This window comes from Podarcis filfolensis (assembly GCF_964270895.1).
Source record: "Podarcis filfolensis genome assembly, chromosome: 16".
NCBI classification, from domain to species: Eukaryota; Metazoa; Chordata; class Lepidosauria; order Squamata; family Lacertidae; genus Podarcis; species Podarcis filfolensis.
Genome location: NC_139620.1, coordinates 14841948 through 14864712, shown reverse-complemented (window position 1 = coordinate 14864712; position 22765 = coordinate 14841948). Strand labels below are relative to the sequence as shown.

Below are 22765 nucleotides of genomic sequence, written 5' to 3'. Positions count from 1 at the left end.
GATGGGGGTGGGGAAGGCAGGGGATCAAAAGGGTTGTCCAGCCTGACCTCACCCCCCCCTGCAGGCAGGAGAGCCTTCCCAGCACCAGCCACACGTGACAAGACCAGAGTCAAGCCCAGTCCACCAAGCACATGGGGTCGTCCACCAGTGGGTCCTGCATTTCCTGAGTGCCTGGAATTGAATAAAGGAGCCTCTCCCCGGACACACAGCAAGGAGGGTGTTGGTTTTTCAAGATTTCCTGGGTGTGTGTTTGTGTGTGTGCATTAAGCTGTTCCCAGCTTAAGTGGCACAGCTCCCCCTTCACCCCCTGCTGCCCCCCTCTGGCAAATGAGCAGCAGACATGGTTGCAGGCAGACTGCAAAATAATGAAGAAGTGGCAGCCTCTTTCTCTATGCTGGCTGGGAGGGGCTCTCCAGAGCCTCACCTCCTACCTGGTCCTTCTAACTGCAGGCAGCAGGGACTGAATCCGGGACCTTATGTATACAAAGCATCTGTCCCTCCCCCCCAAATATTCAGAGTGGCTTGTAACTGGAACTTTGCCAGTCCCAGGAGACCCCAAATATGAGGGTCCAGTCAGGGCCTGGAGAAAATGAAAGCAACTAGCGTGCTGTGACGGTAGAGAGTGTCGGACCAGGTAAAGGTAAAGGGACCCCTGACCATTAGGTCCAGTTGTGACCGACTCTGGGGTTGCGGCGCTCATCTCGCTTTATTGGCCGAGGGAGCCGGCGTACAGCTTCTGGGTCATGTGGCCAGCATGACTAAGCTGCTTCTGGCAAACCAGAGCAGCGCACGGAAACGCCATTTACCTTCCCGCTGGAGCGGTACCTATTTATCTACTTGCACTTTGACGTGCTTTCGAACTGCTAGGTTGGCAGGAGCAGGAACAATGGGAGCTCACCCCATTGCGGGGATTCAAACCACCGACCTTCTGATCGGCAAGCCCTAGGCTCTGTGGTTTAACCCACAGCGCGACCCGTGTCTCTATCCGTGAGGGTAGAGAGTGTCGGACCAAGACTAGGGTTCAAATTCCCCGCTTGGTCAGTCACTGCCTCTTTCAGCCTAGCCACCTCACAGGTTGTTGTGGGGATAAAGTGGGAAGAGGGAGAACCCTGTACGCATCCTGGAGCTGCTCGGAGGAAAAGTGGGCTAGAAACGTACGTCATCCATCAGCAAAGTGGGTGAGGCGGGGAAGGAGATCCTGAGGCACTAGGCAGGGCCTTTATGCAGGCATCTTGGCTGTGCTGCCTGAGGCAGCAGGCGAGAGGGGGCAGCACTCTGGCTGACAGGTGGCATTTGTAGGGAAGGTGTACATAGATCTTGCTCATGTCACTGGGGTGTGGGTGGGGCTCCTGGGCCAGGAGGCAGGGCTTACAGGTGTGTGTACGGGAGGTCATTCTGGCTAGGTCTGGCAGGATGTGGACAGGGGCCCCCAGCGCCCCCTTGTGGACCCCTCACCCCTTGACAAGCTCCACCACGATGAAGTCGTTCCCATTGCCGCTGTTGAAGAGGATGAGCCCGTCGGTGGCCGTGGTCTTGAACTGGAAGAAGAGGTGCATCGAGGCGTAGGCCTGCAGCATGGCCAGCGCCAGGTAGCTGGCTTTGCTCTTGAACGTGACGGGGTCGGCGATGATGCTGCGCAGGCCAAAGCGGGCATTCAGCTCACAGTAGCTGATGTCCCCGTTCTTGCAGAGGTCCATGTAGGGCATCCCGTTGAAGACCAGGCTGCTGAGGTGGCCGATGAAGTTGGAGGGCACCACCGAGATGAAGCGCCGCTCGGTCATGATGCCCGTCTCAATGTTGTGGAACTCCAGGCGGGTGTGGGCGCCGGCCATTTGCCCTGCTTGGGCCAAGCACAGTAGGAATGGGAGCACACTGTTAAAATGGAGCCAGGAGGGGGTGCTGGGCAATAGGCGGGGGAAAAGGGCAAACGGTTGCCACAAGATCTCAGGCCATGGCCAAAACGGGACAGAACTCCCCTGATCAGGCTGGGCAAAGCTCCTTCCTGCTCACTGTCTCTCTTGAAGCAAGGAAGAGCCTTTCCTTTCCTATTGGCAAGTGGTGAGAACTGGACCAAGGAGAGAAGGGAAGCAAATGGACAGCATTTGCTCCCCACCGTACACTCAGTGGCTCTCTGCCCCCCCCCCAAGGAGATACTTAGCCTGGCCTGGAATCCTGCCCCTCTGCAGGGTGGCAAGGTTCCTGCTCCTTGTTATGGATTCCTCACAGCCCCTCCATACATTCCCAGTCCAGACCTGCCCACTCAGATACTGCTAGCAGTCCCTCTCTGTGTCAACATTGGCAGCCCCTAAACTGGTTCACTTGCCCAATGTGCCCCCTAGTGGTCAAACTCAGGCATGGTCCCTTCTAGCCAGCTGCTTCCAAAGTCACTCAGTGCCACCCGGTGGCGGAAATGGAGAACCGACAGCAGCAATTCTGGAAAAACTGCTTGGAGTGTGCAGGAGAACACACCCGCCTGCAATGATGCCAGGATGTTGGCTCTTTGCGGTCCCAAGGACTACCTTCTTTCTCCCCGAGTGCTGAAGCCCCTTAGGTGAGGCCGACGGCCTTCCTCGGCTTACCTTCCACAGTGACGTTGTCCACAGAGAGCTGCAGGTTCTTTCCGCGCCGGACCACGCGGACCGTGTGCCACTCATTGTCGTTGAGTTTGTGACCGGCAAAAAGGGTCTCGGGGCCTTTACCTGCAATGGGGCAGGCAGGGTGGCAGAGTCAGGGCAGGTCCGCTGTGTGAGTAACAGCCCCACCCCTGCAGAGGTGAACCCCTCAAAGCCTCGCACAGGGACCCAGCCCAAGAATTAAAGACACCCCCCCCCCAGTTCACCGTATCTTTTCACCCTTGCAGGCACATGCACACTCCCAGCACACAAGCTCAGCCATGTGTGTGGCTGCAACTTTCCTGTCTCACACACTCGGTCGCCACTCCTGAAACGTACATCCCACAGGGCCTCCATCCTATCCCAGAGGGAAGATGAGAGGGTCAGAAGGCAGCCGGACCCATAGAACAGGGCCCATCTTCACTGTCTTGGGTGCCCTTCTTGGAATCCATGGGCAGTATGTGAGCTCCAGGTGTGCAGAAGGGGAATAATCACACCCAGGTGTCTTTTGGCATGAGACCATGGCTCAATTCTAAAGTTCAACCCTGCTGGCATCACCAGGTAGAGCAGGGAAAGCGCCCCGAATGCGAAACTCTGGAGAGCCACTGCTGCCGTGAGTGCACACAATACTGAACAAGATGGACCGGCTCACTTTTAAGGCAGCTTCCTCCATCCCTTTATTCTGAATGGTGAGGACCAGAATCTTTATTTTAAGCAGAGGTGACACAGTAGAGCACCTGCTCTGCACACAAAGGATCTGGGGTTCAATAACTGGCATCTCTAGATGCAGCTAGGGAACACCACAGTCTGAAACCTGGACGGCTGCTGCCAGCTTGCAAAACAGGGAGATGTCAGGCTTGCTGGATCTACCTCGTTTTTCACTTGAACCCCAAGTCCTTCCAACCAGGCCAAGGCACACACAAGAAGCAGTCAGAAGCCAGGGGCTTCTCTGAGCCAAGAGATTCATTTTCCAAACCAGAACTGAATCGGTGGAGTGTGAGGTTTTTTTTTGTTGGTCCTGCTGTTGTAAAATATTTTGGAGTCAGAAGCCCTTGGTGACCTGTGGTAAATCATGCAGAAATCTGCCAGAAGATCCTGATCTACCTTCTGCCCATCCCAGCTGCGTTGGCATGTTGACCAACAGCAGAAGGCCACTTCCTGCCATGAGAAGGCCAAAGGACTGATTCTGGGACAAGGAGAGAGGGATGAATCCCAGGACCTCCTGGCTGCCAAGCTTAGGCTACAGGGACTCATTCAGAGGCACAACGTCCACCCTCTAAGACAAGCATGCCGCCCTGGCAAACAGCTGAAGTCTCGGTGGCTGTGCACCTTTCATGGTTGTCCCAGCCTGCATTGTTCCTCCTCAAACTGAGAAGGCTGCCCTTTACGATAACATTGATAAATGCTGCTCTGCAAGCCATTATTAATTGCAGAGAGGCAGAAGCAAACTCCCTCCACCCAGAAGCTTAAGAGCAAACACAAACAGTGGAGTCTTGCAAGGACTAAAAGAACCCCAGGGCTGCCTCTTTCCACTGCCTCTCTCTGTTTTACCTGGTCATGGACACCACTTGTTGGCCAAAGTGAGCACTGCTAGCGGATGCTGCCACCTGGTGGCTAATCCAGCTACAGCAGCAGCAGCAGCAGCAGCAGCAGCAGCAGCAGCTTCTAAAAGCTTGTACTGCCATCAAGTGGAAGAAGATGTGTACTGCAGCGACCAGGGAAGGCCTGTGAAGCTCTCAGGTACTGAAAGGAAACCAGAGACTTCTTGGGTGCTGCCACCTCTTGGAGGGATTCAGGAACAGCACCTCCCAGACCACTCTCCAACCCACCCCAACTGCTTCCCCTCCAGACTGTAGTTGACTCTGGTGTTTTTTCAACTGCATATGTTTATACATGTGGATACTTTTGCAGCTTGTATGTTAATACATGCAAATAACATTCCAGGCTCCGAACCTTTAAGGCACGGAGTAGTGGGCCAAGTGGACCCCCACCCAACCCCACCTGCTCCAAGACAATTCTATGCTGGCTATGAAGCGGGGGTCATCTTAGCTCTCCTGACCCCAAATATCCCAGTTCCTGGGAGCTCTCCTGCTAAGGAAATCCTCTCCCAACCCCCAGGATTGCAGTCTTTCCTGGGTGCAGTTAATTAACCCTTTCCTCCCCGCTGCACAGAGTGTACTCACATCTCTTCTTCTCCAAGCCATAAACCCCAAAGCAATACAAAATTGTCCCACCCCTCAGGCCACTAGACCAGCCCTTGTGAATGCTGCAGTCAGCCAGGATCCTCGACTTCTCTCCTCAGCTCTCAGAAGGAACCAGAACATTCTGGACCGAAGGGGTGTGTGTGGTTCTGTGGTGCTTGACTCCAGCGAGGAATCAAGGAGCTTAGGTCTGTGGTCTGTGAGCTTGAGGCTGTGTGAAGGAGCAATTAATGAGCCCCTATGGACATGAGCAGTGATTTTTACCCCCATCAGCCCCCTCCCCCAATTTTGACTAATCCATAGTTCCAGTGTGTTTGTTCCGGGCACAAAGATGAAATCCTCGTCTCCAAATGGAGAGGGCAGAGGCTGAGGTTCAGGATGCCTGGGTTCTCTCCCCAGCCTTTTTTTTTTTAAAAAAACACTTTTTAAAATACTTTTTTTTAAAAAAAGTATTTTGATTCTGCTTATGTAGACAACACAAATTTAGATACATTGCTGTTGGCACCCGAAGATGGAGCCATTTCAAAAAATAAACACGAGGATCATCTGCCCTCTTACTGAACCCTCCTCCCCACTTCCGTATGCCTCAGTTTCCTTTCCCTCTCTCATTTCCAGCCCTCCTTTGCTAACTGGAAGCCGGGGTTGATTTACGTGAGAATCTGCAGGCCCAGAAACTCGCCTGCCTCTGAGTCACGACCCTGGAAGTTGTCAGTGGAAGCAAGACAAGGAGCCAGTGTGGTATGAGAGCCAGTGTGCCAGAGTGGGTAGGGCGTTGGGCTTGGGCCTGGATGAACAGAGTTCAAATCCCCACTCAGTTATGAAACTCTTGACTATCAAAGTGCATTTAAATGTGTGTGCTTCGTGAAGATTATGATTAGACTGAACAAGCTGACAAGTGACACAGAGCAGATATGGAGGGGCTGATTTCCCCCCTTTCATCTGGATCCCCACTAGAGTCTCTTGCCCAGTTCCAGGGGGCTGCTGATTTGTGACACCCTTTTGCCCCAATGACCCATCTCCCCTCCCCCAATGCTGCACAAAATGTAGAATAGAGGGAGATTTCCAAGCTGTAAAATCATCGTTCTGCACCGCAAGCAGTTGAAGTGTTTGGAAACAGGAGTTGAACAAACAGCAGGCATCCATGCCTGTCTTTCCTCAGCTGCCGGTGTGGAGCGCTGGGGGTGCAAAGGGAATCCACCCCCCACTTGGCCTGATCCCTTCCCCAGACCTGATCACTGCTCAGATTGAGACACACCCCTTTAGCACCACAACATCGCTGTCATGAACCAGGCCAGAAAAAGCTGGGGGCTTCTTCCCATTACCTGAAGTGTGCAGGAGATATTACTCTGGGGGTCCCTGCATGCCTCCTTTTCCAGCAGCAACTTATTGACTCCGCTTTTGTTTCTGTAAATTTTCACTGCCCTGCAAAGTCCCCACCTCCCTCTCAGCCACGCTGAACTCTTTCCCCTCTCTTTTAAACCAGTCCTCAAATTACGGGAGAAAGAGGGGAGAATTAATGAAATCCACAAGTTCCCACCCTTTGATGATTGCCTTCAGTTTTAGGAAAATCACACCACCCTGTAGGTAGGCAGAGACATCCAAAAATGGAATGTCCCCTCCCCAATCCTCCATGTAATCTGAGCACTGCCCGAAATCCCAGGTACATTTCTTCCATAGGAAATTCTCTCAAAAGTTCCAGGAATGGCATTAGGGGAAAAACTCACCCTTCCACAAAAACTCAGTGCCACTCACCTCAAAAGGTGTGGTTAAGAGAACCCAGGCATCCTGGCTGTCAGCAGATCCTCTGATACTCATCAGAGGGGAGGAAGGGGCTATTGTTGCATGTTACAGAGGGGAGAAGGTATTCGGATAGGTGGGCTCATCTCTATGTAAAGCAACTGTGGAGGAAGGGGAACATTTGGCTTCTGCTACTGACCAGCTCCTACAGGCTTTAGCAGATGCTCATCCTGAGTGTCTACAAGAAGGAAGACGTTTCATGGGCTTGTTCTGTCCTGGGGACTGAGGAAAGAACCCTTTGGAGCATCCCTGTGTCCTGTTCGCACACACACGCGCGCGCACACACACACACACACAAAGCCTACCACCACGACCACCTTTTTCCTTTAGAAAAGCAAAATAAAACAGAAACTGCAGGATTAAAAAGAATGAGTCGAAGAAGAAAAAAAGGGAAAAAAGAAATATATATATATATATGGCAACTTACTGGGGTTACAGCCTATCCTGACACAGTCTGAGACGGGGGGCCGGGGTGGGGGTGGGGAGAGAGAAGAGAACGAGACAGTTTTATATCCTTCAAGGCAACGTCTGCAACCAAACACCCAAAAAAGAAAACCAATTCAGCCCACCATCTGGGGACAAACGCACGACAAGGAGGACACTTGCCTCTGCACTGGGGAGGGGTCTGGGTGGGTCTGCCTGTCCTCCTGATCCGGCCCAATGCTGCCTCCCTATTCCACACACCCCACCACAATCTCCTCCACCAGCACCAACAGGATGCAGTTGCAAATATACCTGGGTCTTTCTGTCTATGCACAAACCAGCCGCTGGTCGTTCTCCTGGGGGTGGGTTTTCTGAGTGGGAGGCCTGGGTTGGTGGCCCTGGCCCCCACTCCCTACAATGCCTTGATCCACAGGAGAGGAGGGGAACCTCAGAGCTGGTCCTCCAGGCCTTTCTCCTCAGCCCTCCGGGCTCCTCCAAGCCACTGCCTGCTTCAAACTGCTTTTGCGTGGCTGTGATCCTGCCTCCTGCTTGCAAGGATGGAGAAGCCTCCCCTGTTTGAACAGCTGAAATATAACCTATTCCACCAAGGTAAGAGGCACATCTGTGGCCCTGCCCACTTTTTTTGCCACTGGGATGCGGCCCCCGGGATGTCAAGCACAAGGGAATGTGGCCCTTGGGCTAGAAAAGTTCTCCACCTGTGATCTGGGAGGTCTCCCCCCCATTTTTCAGTTGACAGTTCTGTAGCCCAGGTGAGGGTGATCTACAAATCACCTGAGCCTCTTTTAAGTTTTTATTATCTGCAGTTCTCCTGCACCTGGCTGGTGTGCGCATGTAAATATGAGTCTGGCCCCTCTTTCATTCTGTGGTCTGCACCCCACCCCCAGGTCTGCTACTGAGTCACATTTGGGCTTCAAACCACGGAGCCTGCCTGCCGCTTGGTCTGATGGCCACCTAACCCGTCTTTGCAATATTTGCTTCATTTCTCAAGGCAGAAGATTGCCTTGTATTAGAACCACTTTAGGGTTTTTAAAAAATCTTGTTTAAAATCTTAGAACCAAACAATATGGGATCCAGGAGATCTGTGAACAATCCCTTTTATTTATCTATTTTCATTTATTTTTAAGATGCTGCTGTCTTCGGTCAGGGACCACTGCTAACTTCAATGTAGAAACAGGATCTAATGGGTGTTTGTTTGTTTGTTTTAAGTCGCCTGTATAATGAGATATAATTATTTTGGTTAAAAAATAAAACTTGAAACTGAACCCTAGAATTGTAGAGTTGGAAGGGACCTAAAAGGTCAACAAGTCCAATCCCTGCAGTGCAGGAAACGTGGTTTTTTTTCTACACTCAAGTGGTATATAAATTTTATGAACTAACTCAGGCTTCCTTAAACTCCACCCTCCAGATGTTCTGAGACTACAATTCCCATCATCCCTGACCACTGGTCCTGCTAGCTAAGGATCATGGGAGTTGTAGGCCAAAACATCTGGAGGGCCGAGGTTGAGGAAGCCTGAACTAACTAAATATAAAATTACGTATTTCACTTTTTTGGGTAAGCCACCCTGTGGTCTCTTGATGAGTGGTATATAAATTTGATCAATAATCAATCATCATCATAGCTAATGAACCACAGACTTCTCGGGTATATATTATATACATCTTAGTGGGGAGGATGGGGCAGTGGCACTAGCAGCCAGATTGCTGAAGGCCCCCCTCCATTTGTCCGACTGAAACCACATCAGCAACCTGAAGCTGCTATGAAAAGGAGGCCAGGATCCACATCGCAGGGTCGTTTGGCCCCCTGGGACTGTATTGTCTGTATCAGACAATTGTGAGCAAGAGGAGAGGGGAGTTATCTCTGAGTTTCTGCACACAAGGTGGTATTCAACTAAGTTTTACTCAGAGCAATGAACGTAACTAAGTTGAACAGAACTGAGCTGCATATCACCACCCACTATTTGTGGCCTGGGACTGATGACATTCACTGAATTGTGGACCTTTACCCATAGGCCTGCTCCTGGAGCTTCCCCACCAACAGACATTAACAAACAACCTCCCCAGCATGCAGCTGGTGTCCTGGCCCCCACCCACACTGCCCCCAGGCCTTTTGCTACACACAGCGCTCAGAAAGGGGAAAGGGCTGGTTTGTGCATAGACTTTTGTGCTTCCATTTTTTGCTTCTCAGTTGCCCGTCCTGCTCACCTGTGGCTCCTTCCCAGCCTCCCCTGCTTGCCCTTTGGGATTCCTCCTCAGTGCTGGCAAGTGGCTACCTTGTGAAGACCAGCTGTGCAGTAGGAAGTAGGGCAGCCCTTCCTTCCTCTCAAGCCTGAAGCTGTTGACTGAGATGGAGGGGAAGGGCTGACCCCACAGTGGCCCGCCTCCTCTCCCCTTTCCCCAAAGGTACTTCCCAGCACAACGACACCCAGACAGGTCTTGCCCCCGGCTCCATCGCCAGCTCCGAGTCAGAACCTCTCAGGACCTCCAGAAACAGGAAGAACAGCTCCCACAGTTGTTCTGACTGGGGGAAGGGTGTGCCTGGCAATTCCTGGACAGCAGGGTCATGGCGCAGGCGCTGCCCCGCTCTAAGTGCTGAGGGCGGGGCAAGCAGCACTGCCCTCCTCCCCAAGAATCACCGGAGCACCCTTCATGGACCAGTGCCTCAGGGAGAGGTAGGTGGGGGAGCCCTGTGAGGGGGAGTGTCCTTTTGGTGTGGGCAGAGGGTCACCCTTGTGCTCCCGAGTCCTCTGCAGACTCCAGGGCATGTCTGCCAGTGGGGGGAGAGGGGCTCTCCTCCTAGTGGGGGGGGGCATGTGGGGGGGGAGTCCCCATTCCCACAGGCTGCACAGCTGGGCTTGGCGTGCGTCGTCAACCGCAACAGAACAGTGGATGCAAACAGTCACAGGACCAAAAACCCCTCTCATGGGTGGTAGGTAAATTTCATGGAACAAAAGCAACCCCCCACACCCCAGGCAGGAGGAGGGATAAAGGGAAGGGAGGCCCAGGGAACAAAGAGAGGGGTGGGCACCAGGTAAGTGGATGGGGGCACGCATGGAAGGTGGGAAGGGGGTCATGTTGGAGGGGAAGGGGGGCATTTGTGGGGTCTTTGGTCGCCATGGCTGTTTGCTCTGGGCTGGCCATTTATGTCTCAATGAAGGGTTAAAAACCAAGGTGGGCAGGGAGGAGAAAATTACTGTGCTTGGGTCTTTAGAAAGATGAATGGGGCTTTCTTCAACCCATTTCTCGCCTGGACACCGAAGAGGACAAAGTGGGGCAGGCACGAGGGAGGGAGGAAAGCTCCTGCCCCTCTCAGTCTCCATGGCTGGCTAAGTCAGGCAGGGAAAGCAGGTCCTGGTTTTAACAAAGAGGACCAGCCTCACCACCATCTCTGGTCTTCCAAGGCTGCTCCAGGGGAAAGGAGGGGCCCATCTTCCTCTTCCCCCTAGGCTGGGAAGGGGCATCTTTCCAAAGACCCAGCAACAAAAGGGGAGAAACAGAGAAAAAGCCCCAGGCTTGGTTTCCATGTAGCGTCCCCACCTTCGCTCACCCTCTGTGGAGAAATAAGCTGCGGGTGAAAAAACCCCTGTGTTTTGGAAAGCAAAATCCACACAATTGTGTGTGATAAATCTGCACCCGTGAGGATGAGCTAATGTACAGTGATACCTTGGTTGCCCAATGGCTTGGCTCCCGAACACCGCAAACCCGGAAGTACCGTATTTTTCGCTCTATAAGATGCACCCAACCATAAGACGCGCCCAGTTTTAGAGGAGAACAAGAAAAAAATATTCTCTCCCTCTCTGCGCAGCGCCTTTCCAGCGAAGCGAAGTCAGAACAGCAAGAGGGATCGCTGCACAGCGAAAGCAGCGATCCCTCTTGCTGTTCTGGCTTCTGGGATAGCTGCACAGCCTGCATTCGCTCCATAAGACGCACACACATTTCCCCTTACTTTTTAGCAGGGAAAAAGTGCGTCTTATAGAGAGAAAAATACGGTAAGTGTTCCGGTTTGCTAACCATTTTTGGAAGCCGAACGTCCGACGCAGCTTCCTATTGACTGCAGGAAGCTCCTGCAGTCAATCGGAAACTGCACCTTGGTTTTTGTATGGTTCTGGGAGTCGAATGGACTCCCGGAATGGATTAAGTTCGACAACCAAGGTTCCACTGTATTTCATTTCTGGCTACCAATTCTACATTTAAAGCTGCAGTTGTATGCCTATGGAGACAGGCACTCAGGGAGTCCCAGTGAAGAAAGTAAAGCCCACCAGGGTTGGTATGGCTGCTCCTCAGTAAAGCTGCACAGTTTTATAGTCCATGAGGCCCATCAAACTCTGGACAGCCTCGAAACACACCCTTCCAAATAATCTTTGCTGTGCAGCCCAGACAAAATCCATGATGGGCAGCCTTGTTTTTGCAGGCATCACCCACGATATCATGGACATCCCCATCAAGTATAGCACAACCTCCCTCTGCCACGTTCATCCTCAGGAAGAGGTTGGGTGAATGGGCAAAGCCACTCTTTGGGACGGGTTCTGCTAGTATCTCCATGGGAACCCAGCCTTCCCCAACTTTCTGCCCTCCGATGTTTCAGACTATAACTCCCATGAGACCCAGCCAGCAGGACGGGGGTTGATGGAAGTCATAGAGCAGAACTTCTAGAGGACACCTGGTTGGTGAAGTCCAGGCTAGCCTGCCCAGCACAGATTGGTCAGAGGGAGGCTTTTGAGAAATGCCTGTTGCATTTGATGGATCTTTCACCACAGAGGGATAACTATACAAATCTACTCAGGTGTAGCTCAGCCGACTACCCCTGGCGTGCATCTGTCTGTGTGAAAGGCATATGAATGATGAGAAATTGGTAGCCAAATGAAACAGTTTCGCATTTTGCTCCAGCACGATGCAAGAGTTCCCAAAAGCCATGTGGGATTTTGCATTTCAATTGCACGCAGATTCCTCCCTGAGAAGGACCCCCTGCGGAAACACGTGTAATGGAGCCTGCCCACCCCCACCAGAGCGCCGTTGCTGCGTCTGACCACCCTCTAAGGCATTGCCTGCACCCCAGCACTGCCTCAGGGGGCTCTCTGGGCAGATGGAGAGGAACAGATCCTGCCGGGTTCTGACCAGCTGGTTACCTAGGTTGACTGTGAGCTTCATCTGGCCCCCATCGAGCTCCAGGCGGAGAGTGTCGGCTGACTCCTTGGAGGTGGTGGCCATCATGAAGCCATAGGCTCGCTGTGACATGAAGCGGAGGGAGACGTCTTCAGCCTCGGTGTGCATGACCGTCGGCAGCATGATCTTCATGTACATGCTCCCGTCATAGCTCAGCACTGTGGCCTCTGTTGGTGGGGAGGGGAGATGCAGAGAGAGAATGGAGGGGAGAGAGGAGCCAAGAAGGGAAGAGTGATTAGGAACAGGCCAGGCTACATGTCCACCTCACCCACTCCAGGGGAAGCTGACATGGGGTCCTCCAGAGACTCTCAGACTACAACTCCCAGCAGCCTCAGCAGCCAGCACGGCCAATGGCCAGAGATGATGGTAGCTGTAGCCCATAGAAGGTGCCACATGGGCTACCCCCTGGTCTGGAGGGGGCTCTGCTGAAGAGCCCGCCCACCCCCGTCACCTGATCACCCCAGATTCTTTCACAATGGGAGATTCAGCCAGAGATTGAACCAGGGGCTCTTTGCCTGCAAAACAAGGGCTGCACAAGGGGAAGCAGGCTTGGAAGAACCCCAACAAGAAGAAAATACAATCTTTGGGGAGGGAAGGAAATATTCAGAGCCCTCAAAATAGCCCAGTGAGGACAGTGAATGCTCTGTGTGCAGATAATGCTGAATTGCAATTCATGGGGCAGGAGCCTAGAAAACCAAAGGTGGCATGCGGGGCTGTTTGGAATACTCTGGAAGAGAGCATAGCTGGCTGGCTGGAAGCATGAAGAGGGGCACACACTCCTCTGCAATGCAACATTTTCTCACAGGTCCTCCTGCAGATTGGTCATTTTTCATGTGGGTGGTTCTTTTAAAAAGGCAGATGGCAAGAAGGAGCATCCCTTGAAAAGATGCACCACGATTTCTCCGGCACATATGGAGGAAAGTGCCCTTTTCACGTCATGCCAGAGCCAAGTGTGAAGCATCAAGAATGCTGCTTGTTTCAGAATGGCAGCATTAAATAATAATAATAACAACACAACCCATTGGTTAAGAATTCTTTATAAGCCCCCCAGCCACTCAGAGACCTTTCCAGTTTTGCAGTTTGATGAGTTGTTTGCACATGGACCAATTCAGGTTGCACCATGAAAGTGGAGGGGGCAGACCCTCGGGCAACAAAACCAAGAGCAATGTTGCAGTATGAAAAGTGGTGAGGAAATGACCTGGAAGTCAGGGGATGACTTCAGGCAAAATTATGTAACCTCTGTTCAAACAGGATGAATGCTCAACGAACGGGTTGTCTGAAAGAGGCTCCGGTTACTGCTTGGGCCAGGCTTTGCCCACCTGGTGCCCTCTGGGTGCTTTGGCCAACTCTGGGCAAGCATTGCCTTCCTTCACCCCTCTTGCACAGGGTCAAATATTTGGCTCGTGCTGAAGCTCAGCAAAAGGAAGCTCAGCTAGTTCTGGCACTCCTTTTGCCTCCTCTGGGCCCTGGGCCCCCTCACCTCTCTCGCACAGCCGGCCCAGGTAGCCGGTGCCCACGCAGTCGCAGATGAAGCGGTTCCAGCCCTCCCGGCAGAGGCCTCCGTTGCGGCACGGGGAGCTGCTGCACTGCTTGAGGGTCTCTCGGGAGCAGAAGCTGGAGACGCCAGCTACGCTCTGCACCTCGGCCAGGCGCCGCACATCACGGCTCTTCCCGTCAATGAAGAGGTCCCTCACACAGCCCACGTAGCCATAGTTCAAGAAGGCTGTCCACACCTCAGGGGGCAGGATGAGGTCCAGGCGGTTCTCAGGAAGCCCCCCAAGGTACATCTCGCTGTCCAGGTCCAGGATCTCACTCTCCCCGCTGGCCAGGAAGGGTGTGCTGCGGCTGTTCACAGAGATGGAGCCTGCAAGGAGGGAAAGCAGTAGAGGTCACCCCACAAAGTCTGGCTCACTGACCGCCCCCCCGCAACTGACACTTGCATCTCTCTTCCTCTGGGGCTGCATGGCCCAATAGTTTACCCCAGTCAGAAAAACTATGGGGACATCCCTCTCATTATGCTATGAAAAGCAGCAGGTTGGTGCCCCCCTACCAAGCCTGCCTGCTGCTCACCTACACCTCCCCACCACCCCAATGCATCAAGGAAAGGATAAGAAATCCAGCCTAAATAAGAGGGGCAAGCAGGAAGCAACCCACAGGGGGCTTTAGTGCCGCAAGACCCCTCTTCTTCCTTGAGAGGCGGCTTGGGGAGTCCCTTGCAAAAGGAAGGCTGGGGCTTAGTTCATCATTAGGCCCTCCTCTCTCGTTGAAGGGAGCACGCCCCACTTTCTCCCAGTGCCCCCTCCTCAGTTTTTCCTTCCTTGCTTCCCACTGGCTTCTCTCTTCCTTTTTGTCAAATGTTTATTAAATTTTTAAATCTCTACATATATATTTGATTCCAAATTTGTCATACATTTCTCTTTAAACTTTGACTTCCCATCTTTCCCTCCATGATGTTCTTCATCCCATGCCATTTACATACTGCATTCTAATAAACATTTCACCTAAGACACATTCTTCCGTTTCATATATTATCAGTTTTCCACCACTGCTCATATTTGGAATCCTGCTCACGATTTCATTTATTTTTTCCCCCCAGATATTCCAAAAGGGGCATCTCTCTTCCTACAAGATTCTCTTTCTTGTAGGTTCCCAGCAATAAGAAGGCACCACTGTGCTGCAGCAAAGGGAAGTGCTGCCCCCATCCCTCTGGGGACTGCCTATTTCTCTGACCCTGCGCATAACTCCCCTCCCACTTTATATGCCAATGAGGGAAGGGCGATTGTTGCTGGCAAGCTCCCACCGCTGTGTGACACCCCAGTGGCCAAGGAGTCACAGGCAGCCTATGGGGTCAGAGGCGGCAAGGTGCCTCGGAAGACCAGCCGCTGCTAGTAATGGGGTGCTGCGGTTTTCAGATCCTCCTTGGGGGCTTCCCAGAAGAAGCACCTGGGCAGCTGGTGTGAGAAGAGGGTGTTGGACCAGATGGGCCCCCTTTGCTCTCATCTGGCAGCCAAGCCCTTCCGATGCCCCCACCCGGCTCCAAACTGGACCAAGATCAGGCACAAGTGCGCCCCTGGCACCTGAGGTGGCAACAGAGCCCACTCACCCTTGCGCCCGTCGCGCTGGAAGTCCACATGGCACCACTCGCCGTCATTCACCTTCTTGCTGCTGGCCCGCATCTTGATGCCCCCAGAGCCCATGTCCAGCAGCAGGTAGAGGTAGCCGTCGAGGAGCTCCATGGCAAAGTAGTCAGCCTTGTGCAGGCGCTCGGAGCGGCCCTCCTTGGGCGGCTGCAGCCGGCCGTGGCTGAAAAGCAGCAGCCCGTTTGGCTCTGTGGTGCGGAAGTCAAAGGAGATGGAGCCCGTCTTCTTGGTGTTCCACTTGGGCAGTGAGATGTAGGCCTCGGGGGACTCAAAGGTGACCGGGTCGAGGGCCGCCACATTTTCACAGCGGAAGACCAGGTCCCCATTGATCTTCATCTTGGGGTCCCCTTCCTTGGCCAAGCGAGACAGTTCCAGCTTGAAGTCATTGTTCTTATAGACAACCTGCAAAGGGATCGGAGAAGCAGGCGGGGTCAACAGGACACGGTGAGCTTTGTCACACCTTGACGTGAGCCAGCTCTCCACCATCTTGGGGTTTGACAGAGAGAGAGAGGTGAGGAGGGAAGGAAGATGGGGAGCAACCAGAGGATGTCGCCTGTGGATTTGCTCGACATGACCTGTGGAGTCCTGTGGTTCCGCGATGCCAAAGGTTCTTTGTTTGCCTCTCAAATTTGACCATGAATATTTTTTTAACCCTAATTTTAAACAATGGGGAATTTAACAATGAATAATGGTCACACATACTTTAGAACAATGCAGAACAGCTGACGGCAAAGCCGTTGAGAGGCAATCTAGAGGGCTGTAGTTTGGCCACTTTGACGTGCTCCCCCAGCTCTCAGGAGGGTTGACTAGGGGATCACTTTGACCCTTGGTGCAGGGTCAGACTGGGGAAAACCCAGCAGGGCTCAGGTCCCCATGCAGAGACAAAGCACACTGGGTTTTACCTTGGGCCAGTGATTCTTCCTCTCAGCCTAAGCTACCTCACAGGGTTGGTGTGAACACAGAAGGGGAGAGAGAGGATTCTGTCTGCTACCATGAGCTTCTTGTGGAGTGAGTAAAGCCATAATGCAATCCCACAGTTTCTGAAGAGAAGACCCTCTCCACTGAGAATATGAGGGTTGGTCCACACTTACCTTTCCTCCGTGCTTTCCAGCCACAAGTCTGCGCTCCATGTTTGAGCGCTCTTTATTTAATTATTCCTCTGGAGCTTTCCCTGCACAAACCTACTCTTTACCACTGCATTAGAGCAAATGGCAATCCATGGAAAACCAAATGGCTGTTTATTGTGCTTCAGCTTTAAAGAGCAGGTTTTGTGGAGGAAGCTCTGAGGCTAAATAATGAGCACTTGGACACAGCGCTTCAAAGCATGGACCCGTGCCTGGAAAGCGCGGGGCAAAAGGTAAATGTGAATAAGCCCTGAGTACACACACTGAGGATGATTGAAATCACCCAAGTTAAATATGCGTAAGATGTGACTGCACAGTATTTCATTTGCAGCCCCAGGAGATGCTCTGTTCCCTAGGCCAGCAGTGGGAAACCTAAAGGGGTCGTCCTGGTGCTGTAGGATTCCAGTTCCCATCTGTCCTGACCATGTGGCCGATGGCCAGGGATGCTGCTGCCGCTGCTAGGAGCTGGAGTCCACCAATGTTTAAGGACCAAAGGCTCCCTTCGGTTCTACAGCATCAACTTTGCACCTGTGCAAGAGACCAAGGGACACACAGAACCCTTCAATCCTTTCCCCCTCTTCCCAAGGTCCCCACCACATCCTCTCTGAGGGTCCCCAAGATGGAAAGGCAGCTTGTGTCAGTTCCCAGCAAGGAGGCTCATAATCTACATACGCTCTATGGGGATTAACCCTCCAACCCTGAGCCACCCCAACCCACCAGTCCCAACCCCACCCCACGACTCACATCCTTCAGACATCCCATGAAATTGTTGCTGACGGGGGACCCGGGCAGGTCGGCCGTATTGGGGCTCCCCCCAATGTAGAAAAAGTCGTCCGAGCCCAGCATGGTGTAGTCTTCCTGGGTGTAGCCGGTGGTGGTGAGGATCCCATCCACAGAGATGGTCACCTGTCCGTCGTGAGCGCAGGGGTTGGGGGGAGGGGTCGGGGTTGGGGAGACAAGGAGACAACAGAGTGTTAACCAACGAGGGATCTGGTGGGGAGAAGAGGGGAGACTTGGCAGGGCAGGGGAGAGGAGGAGCTGCTGACTCATTTTTATGTCTGATTGTCTTTCTGGAGAAATACCGCACTTTCGTTCTGATGGAGGGTGGGAGGAGAGAGAGGGAGGAGGAGGAGGAGGAGGAGGAGTGAGGCAGGCAGAAGGGTGAAAGGGGAGAAGAATCTGCACAAGGTTTGATGGTCCAGTTGGGGACAGGGTAGGGGCAGTCTTGCAGCCACTGCTGCTTTGCCCCCTGTTGAGTCAATTGATGGCAGCTTCTGAGTCCGTGTTTTGGCTGCATAGTCCCTCCCCCTCTTGCCCCATCATCCTGACACCACCCAGCGCCATGGCGGTTCTGCCAACCAAGGAGCACCCGTTTCAGCTGGCTGTTCAGGAAAGGACTCCAGTTACCTGGGAGAAGAAAAGAATTACATGGGGCATTTTTTGTTTTTTTTGTTTTTTTTTAAGAAATATTTATTGAAGTTTTACAAAAACATAAATACAAGAACACATAATAAAAGAAAAAAGAAAAATAAAGATACAACGTACAAAAGCAAAGAAAAAATAAGAAAAATTAAAAACAATTCCATTTTTCATAACTTAAAACTCATTTGCTTGTTTCTTTGACCTCCTCACACCTCCCCTTCTTGTATTCCCATTTAAATAATCAAATCAGCAAATCCTTACCCTCTTTCATTTATCTTAACTCTATATCTTAACATTTTATAACTCTATATTTTCATCCATTATCAATTCATTTTTGCATATTCTTATTAACTTTGTTGCTAGTACCACTTATTTCCAATCCAACATCATTTTAACATTCATTAATTTTACAATGTTTCTGCAGATAATCTTTAAATTTCTTCCAATCTTCTTCCACCAACTCTTCTCCCAGGTCTCGGATTCTGCCAGTCATTTCCGCCAATTCCATAAAGTCCATCACTTTCATCTGCCACTCTTCCAGGGTGGGTAGATCTTGTGTCTTCCAATACTTTGCAATAAGTATTCTTGCTGCTGTTGTTGCATACATAAAGAACGTTCTATCCTTCTTTGGCACCAATTGGCCGACTATGCCCAGGAGAAAGGCCTCTGGCTTCTTCAGAAAGGTATATTTAAATACCTTTTTCATTTCATTATAGATCATCTCCCAGAAAGCCTTAATCTTTGGGCACGTCCACCAAAGGTGAAAGAATGCACCTTCATTCTCTTTACATTTCTAACATTTATTATCGGGCAGATGATATATTTTTGCAAGCTTGACTGGTGTCATGTACCACCTGTATATCATTTTCATAATATTCTCTCTCAAGGCATTACATGCCGTAAATTTCATACCGGTGGTCCACAACTGTTCCCAGTCAGCAAACATAATGTTATGACCAATGTCTTATGCCCATTTAATCATAGCAGATTTAACCGTTTCATCCTGCGTATTCCATTTTAACAGCAAGTTATACATTCTTGAAAGTATCTTAGTTTTGGGAATGGGGCATTTTTTGAAAGAAGAGAGTGTGAAGCAGGTTGCAATTTAAACTAGTTTTGAAGGTTGATTGAGCGGCTCTCCTGGAGGAACTGTTGCTTTGAATTCTGCCAAGAATGAGCTGCTACAGATTTCTGGGTCTTTCTTGGTTCCTCACAGCCTCTTGCTTGGAGAAGTGGCTCAAAAACTGATTTAGAAGTGCAGTGCGAACCCCGCTAAAGCCATTTGCAGTTGTTTAGGGCTGAGGTTTTCAACCTTTTTGAGTCCATGGCTCCCTTGACCAACTACACACTGCGGCACCCCTGTGGGGCTTAGAAGCCCAGTTATGTCACCCTTGCCTGCAGAGCTGGCAGCTTCTCACCCCTTTTTGAACACCCTCCCTTGAGGAGTGTTCCCTCAGCCTCATCTCCTCTCCCCTCTCCTTCGGAGTCCTCCAGGAAGCTGCTGTTGCCACCCTGGACCCCACAGGGGCCTGAGAAGCACCCCCTGCCAGCCCAAGAGGCACCATTTGCCTGGGGAGCTTGTAGCCAGGGCTGCTGCAACCAACAGCTGTGCAAGCCTTTGGGAGGCAGAGATGCTAGATGGCATCAGAGCGAGGGAGGAAAGGAAAGAAGGACAGAAGCCAGTTGCCCGAGGCACCCTTGACTATCAGTGGCATGGCACACTGGTTGAAAACCACTGGTTTAGGGGCTTCCTCGGTCACAGGCATGGCAACATCTGGCTACACCCTCCCATCGCACCCTGAACTGCTCCCAAGACTGTTGTGTTGTCCTGCTGACCTTCCTTTGGGGCGTCAGCCTGGCCATGAACAAGGAGCAAGGACCTTGGTCCCCAACAACAGCCACAGCACTATGCAGCTGCAGCTGCAGCTGATGTGGTGTCAGAGTTGCAGCTTCGGACTAGGACCTGCAAGGCCAGGGTGCAAATCCCTACTTGGTCATGAAGCTCACTGGGTCACCTTGGACCAGCCACCATCTCTCAGCCTAAGCTACCTCACAGGGTTGTTGTGAGGGTAAAACAGGGTGGGGGAGAATTATGTGACCACTTCCAGCTCCTTAAAGAAATGACAGAATACCTATATATAATAAAGAATACATTAAAAACACCCCAGTGGCTCATGGGAATCCCATCTGCTGTTGAACACACATTCAGGGCCAGTGGAAAAAGTCAAGGGTCTTCCTTATGCAGGATGCTACCGTATCCTCTGTCAGACCTGTGGTTCATCTAGCTCAGCATTGTCTACACACCACAATGGCAGCAATGATTTGCCAAGGTTGCAGGCAGGTAATCTTTCTTGCCAGCCTTACCTGCACCTGCTACCGGGACTTGAACCTGGGACCTTCTGCGGGCCAAGCAGATGCTCTGTGGGCCCCTCCAGAAGTCCTTTTTTGTGTGTGCATTCCTCATTTGTGTTTGTGATGGAATCGGGGTGATGATACGTGATCCTGCTTTCAATACCATTTGCGCCTGCAAAAGTTTTGGGGTGCCCACAATGCCTCATCTTCCCATCAAAACATATCCTGTAACTTCCTGCTAAAATCCTCCAACTTGTTATATCAAACGTATCCTGGGGTTTGTGGGTGTGTCCCATTATTGTGGCACTTGTAGTAAACTGCTTTGAGGTTTGTTTGTTTTTTACAATCAAGCTGGTTGTAAAATTTTTGTGCATAAATAAGTTGGAACAACAACCACCCTCAAAGCAGTTTATTGAATTGAGGAATTGAATGGAGTGCCCTGGAAGAAGGTCTTGGTGGGCTAGCTGGGACCCTCAACAGGAGCACTGTAATGTTTTGTTGCAGCCCCCTCCCTACTTGTTGCTGAACACCTGCCTTGAACAAAAGCTGACCTAAACAAAGGGCTGGAACTGCTCCAAACCCTGCCCTAACTCAGGTTTCAAAGAGGCATCTCCTCCAAATGTGTATTCACTTTGTTAGCTTCCTTTGGAGCACAGAACTGGCAGCTTCTTTGCATGGGGATAGAACATCCCTGGCAGCCACTGATATTTTTTTCCACTCTGGAAGAAGATTTCAGTTTAGCCATTTATTCCATTCCTTTTAAGAACTACAGATTTCGAAGCAGCTCCATTAAAGAAGTCTCTGCTGAAGACTTGCAGATCTGGGCAGCTGGAATTTGTAAACTGGGAATGAATGTTGCAGCAGCAGCAGCTCAGGCTGCTTTGGGTACCCTTTCTAACAGCTTCTAAAGGAGGCAAATATCTCCAAAATGACTCAGCTGCTTATCTTACAAGACTGGGTGTCAGGGTTCCCCTCAGAGGAGGAGCAAAGGGAACAGGACCTTACAGGCGAATTCCACACTGCCAAGGAACTTTTAAAAGCTTTTGGGTCTGGACATCCCAGACCCAAGACTGAAGGTGGTCTCACCAGTGACATAGGTTACTGGTCAGTTCGCAAGCCACTACCCTCATCTCCCCCAGGATCCCAGGAGCAGAGGAAATGGTGAACCAGGAAGGAGCTTCAGAGCAGCTGTCAAGTGCTCCATTAGCTTCCTGTGAGGAGACTTGGAAGGAGAAGCATGGAAGCACCTGTTCAGATCTAAGCCTGGCTCCTATGCAAGTCCCCCTTCTGGGCTACTTCATTGCTGAAGCTCCGGCCTTCCAGACTTGAGGAAATGGACACTAGGAAGGTGTAGGGATTGGGGTTTTCTGTAGGCACCATTAGCATCCTTGGCCATGGAGGACTTCCCGTGTTCGCTTGAACACATAAAGAACAATGACCCTAGGTGTCCTACCTTGCAATTGGCATTGATAAACATACTGCCTCCAACAGTGGAAGCAGAACAGGGTTAGTAGCCACCAATAGCCTCATTCTCCACGAATCAATCTGTCCAATCCCCTTTTAAAGCCAAGTTGGTGGCCATCACTGCCTCTTGCGAGAGCACATCCCATAGTTTAACTACATGCTACGTGAAGGACTTCCTTTTACCTGTCCGGAATCTTCCAACATTCAGCTTCATTGAGTCCATGAATTCTAGTGCTACGTGAGAAAGGAAGAAAAAACTTTTCTCTGTCCCTTTCTCCACACCATGCAGAATTTCGTACACTTCTATCATGTCTCCTCTCACTTGCTGTACCCGTAAACTAAAAAGCTCCAAATACTACAGTCTTTCCTCATCAGCTCCCTTCATAATTTTAGTTGCCCTTTTCTGAACATTTTTTTCCACAACTCAACAATATCCTTTCTGAGGAGCGGTGACCAGAATTGTCACAGTACTCCAGATGTGGCTGCACCATAATTTGTGTAACAGCATGATGACATCGGCAGTTTTATTTTCAGTTCCATCCCTAATGATCCCTAGCATGGAATTTGCCTTTTTCACAGCTGCCTCATACTGGGTTGACGTCTCCATTGAACTATCCACTACAACCTCAACAGTCTTGTTCCCGGACAGTCACAGCCAATTCAGACCCCATGAGTGTGCATGTGAAATTAAGATTTTTTGCCCTGACATGCATCACTTTACACTGCATTTGGAGTTATTCACAATCTTTTTTTGTTTCAATGACCCTGAACAATTTACTATAATCAACAAGCTTGTCCACCTTACAGCTCACCCTTAACTCCTGATTTATGAATAAAAGCATATGTACTCCCTATATCTCTCTCCATTTGGAGAATTGTCCATATATTCCAGTAACAATTTCCTGTTACTTAACCAGTTCTTGATCCACAAGAGGCTCTCTCTTCTTGCTCCATGACTGCTAACCTTTCTCAGAAATCTTTGGTAAGCTACTTTGTTGAAAGCCTTTTGAAAGTCCAGGTACACTATGTCAACTGCATAGCCTCTATCT

General features: G+C 51.1%; 1 protein-coding gene across 27 annotated transcripts in view; it reads right to left on the bottom strand.

Annotated features, from left to right (window-relative positions):
• The window catches only part of NRXN2 (neurexin 2), a 340969-nt gene that overhangs the window by 151431 nt on the left and 166773 nt on the right, over window positions 1-22765 (bottom strand). For 15 of the 27 annotated variants that reach the window (XM_083591978.1, XM_083591984.1, XM_083591968.1 and 12 more), the window contains 7 exons: window positions 17223-17384; window positions 15318-15756; window positions 13695-14078; window positions 12178-12381; window positions 7038-7064; window positions 2580-2699; window positions 1456-1840 (listed from right to left, as the gene is read on the bottom strand). In XM_083591978.1, the coding sequence (XP_083448104.1) occupies window positions 1456-1840; window positions 2580-2699; window positions 7038-7064; window positions 12178-12381; window positions 13695-14078; window positions 15318-15756; window positions 17223-17384 (1721 nt within the window). The remainder of the gene's footprint in view (window positions 1-1455; window positions 1841-2579; window positions 2700-7037; window positions 7065-12177; window positions 12382-13694; window positions 14079-15317; window positions 15757-17222; window positions 17385-22765) is intronic. The other 12 variants (XM_083591980.1, XM_083591981.1, XM_083591985.1 and 9 more) reach the window with 3 other exon arrangements.